Source organism: Eufriesea mexicana, unplaced genomic scaffold, assembly GCF_001483705.2.
Source record: "Eufriesea mexicana isolate 0111107269 unplaced genomic scaffold, ASM148370v2 scaffold8981, whole genome shotgun sequence".
NCBI lineage: Eukaryota > Metazoa > Arthropoda > Insecta > Hymenoptera > Apidae > Eufriesea > Eufriesea mexicana.
This window is the reverse complement of record NW_016916724.1, coordinates 403,582-405,905: the sequence shown is the minus strand read 5'-3', so window position 1 is coordinate 405,905 and position 2,324 is coordinate 403,582. Positions and strand designations below refer to the sequence as shown.

The following is a 2,324-nucleotide window of genomic DNA, read 5'->3' as shown; positions in this document are numbered from 1 at the left end:
TTCAGGTTTCGATTTCTCGAGTAATATAATATTCCAGAAGCGACGCGGTCGTCGATAACCGACCTCTCCATCCGTCCACTTTATTAAATACAGAGCCGCGAATCGGACACCGATTTCACCTCGATCGAGTGGCAAATTTAATTTCCGCGTAATGCTAAACGTTCATTCCCAGCCTGGCTGATGCCCGTCGTGTTAGGAAACAATTGTACAGGTACGTACGTCGGAGGGTAGACGCGTTGACTGAAAGAAATTTTCACTTTTAGCTGTAACGTGAGTTTCGAATGCTCCTGCGACCCTGGATGGAAAGGCATGTTCTGCTCGGAACCGATTTGCGCCTCTGATTGTCTGTCTAGTCAGGGGTACTGCGAGAAGCCCGGGGAATGCAGGTAAGGCGCAACGCGTAATGGCCGAGTAATGAGCGGTTATCAGTGCCGGTAGCGGTGGATCGAAGCAATGAAACCACCGTCTGTCCGACCCTAGTCCCATTAACGTTCGTAGCTGGCAATTTAGAGGAAGCGTGGAAGCTGCGAAGCCATCGACCACAGCTTTTCCACCGCTTCGCGCGGTTTATAGGGAAATTTGACAGCTTTTATCGGACCGTTCGTCTAACAGAGGTGAAAGGTGAGGTAGAAATGTGCGAAATTTTGCTCGTAGGTGTCGATTAGGCTGGCAGGGATCAAAATGCAAGCAATGCGCCGTTCTACCAGGCTGCGTGCACGGGACGTGTCAGGGCCCACTCGAGTGTCGCTGCGAACCAGGCTGGACCGGACTTCTTTGTCAAACGCGTAAGTTATCCCTGTTCTCTAGTTCTTTCCCTAGGATGCATAAGTCTATCCGAGCCTTCGGTCTCGTTTCTCTATAACTCGCGCGTTTTCTCTGGCCGCAGCGATTTGCTCGCAAGGTTGTAGCCGAGAACACGGCGCTTGTCGACGCCCGGGAACATGTAGGTGTCGCGTAGGCTGGACAGGTCCCAACTGCACCGAATGCGTCCCTTATCCCGGCTGTGTCCACGGGTCCTGCAAACGACCATGGGAGTGCCGATGCGAGCCCGGATGGGCGGGTGATCTATGCAACGAGAAGCTGACTTATTGCGACGAGCATCCAGGAATTTGTCGCAACAATGCCACTTGCATCAGCATGACCAAAGAGGATGGCAATTACAGGTAAAGCTCTTGGCCATTGACTTTGACAGTGATACAGCTCGATCGATCGCCCGGGGTAACGATAAACTCGAATGTTACTCGCAGATGCATCTGTCCTCTCGGCTATATGGGTCGTCAGTGTCAGATTAAAACGATGGTGCCATCGACCGAGTTGATACCGCCGATGCCGGATCAGACCGATCTGGACGCGAAACCGCAGATGATTTCGACGAAGCCAGGCACGAACGATACGCCGCAAATGTTAAACGAGGACAAAAATAACGTTAAGGACGAGGAACAGACGGTAGAACCACTCGGGCCAATTGTTATCACGGATCCACCTTCAACTATCGATCCCGCAGCTACCGTAGGAAAATGGCCAACGGAGCCACCCACCGAGCCACCGATCACGGAAAGGGACGACGAAAATGAAACGTAAAATCAAAGAGTATACTCGAACCTCTCTTTCACTGTTATTTATTTAATTAATTTATTTATTTATTCCAATTAGAATGCATTTATTTTAATCGTAATCCTCGATAATTATCAACCACAGATGTAATCGGTAAAGACATTTTATCGTTGCTCAGCCAGATGTAGAATAAGCGATATTGTAACGTCATAAATAAACGTTTTCGATATTATAACGATCCCTTACGGCAAATATACGTACTCACGGATCTGCGACCGTGAGGTATAACTCTCTCTCTTAAGGAATTCAAATTTGAAGGGTCGAATTTGAAGACTGAAATTTGATAAATTGGAATTGGGAATTTTCATTTTAAACACGAGTGGCAATCTACGAGGAAGCGTCTCGATTATCCGAGAGACATCTTTGAACGCTTTTCCTTTGGGCAAACGTCAGAGCCGAGAGTTTGCGATAGGGTTACCCGAGAAAGCGACCGTCTCGCTACCTCGAAGCCAATTATTGCCTCTAGTGGACGGCCAGGACGTAAATGGTATCTACTTAAAGTTCCACTGGTGCCTATACTCCCTCGGTATAAACGCATATAAACATTCACGTGGCACGTCACGCTCGAAGGGGCACACGTACGATGTTACACGATGCATAGTGCACAGCTCGCATGTGCCGTTTCCCATCGATGCACACGCGTTCAGATCGGTTGCCCACGTAATCGACTGTCCGAGTCTCGTGTTCCTTACGTAATGCGCTGAATTTTT

General features: G+C 48.8%; 1 protein-coding gene across 1 annotated transcript in view; it reads left to right on the top strand.

Annotated features, from left to right (window-relative positions):
* LOC108553023 (CG1567-like) overlaps positions 1–1,581 on the top strand; it is a 2,954-nt gene extending 1,373 nt beyond the window's left edge. The window contains exons 4-7 of the mRNA XM_017907764.1: positions 264–386; positions 655–785; positions 887–1,163; positions 1,248–1,581. Coding sequence (XP_017763253.1) covers positions 264–386; positions 655–785; positions 887–1,163; positions 1,248–1,581 — 865 coding nt within the window. The remainder of the gene's footprint in view (positions 1–263; positions 387–654; positions 786–886; positions 1,164–1,247) is intronic.
* The last annotated feature ends 743 nt before the right edge of the window (positions 1,582–2,324 follow it).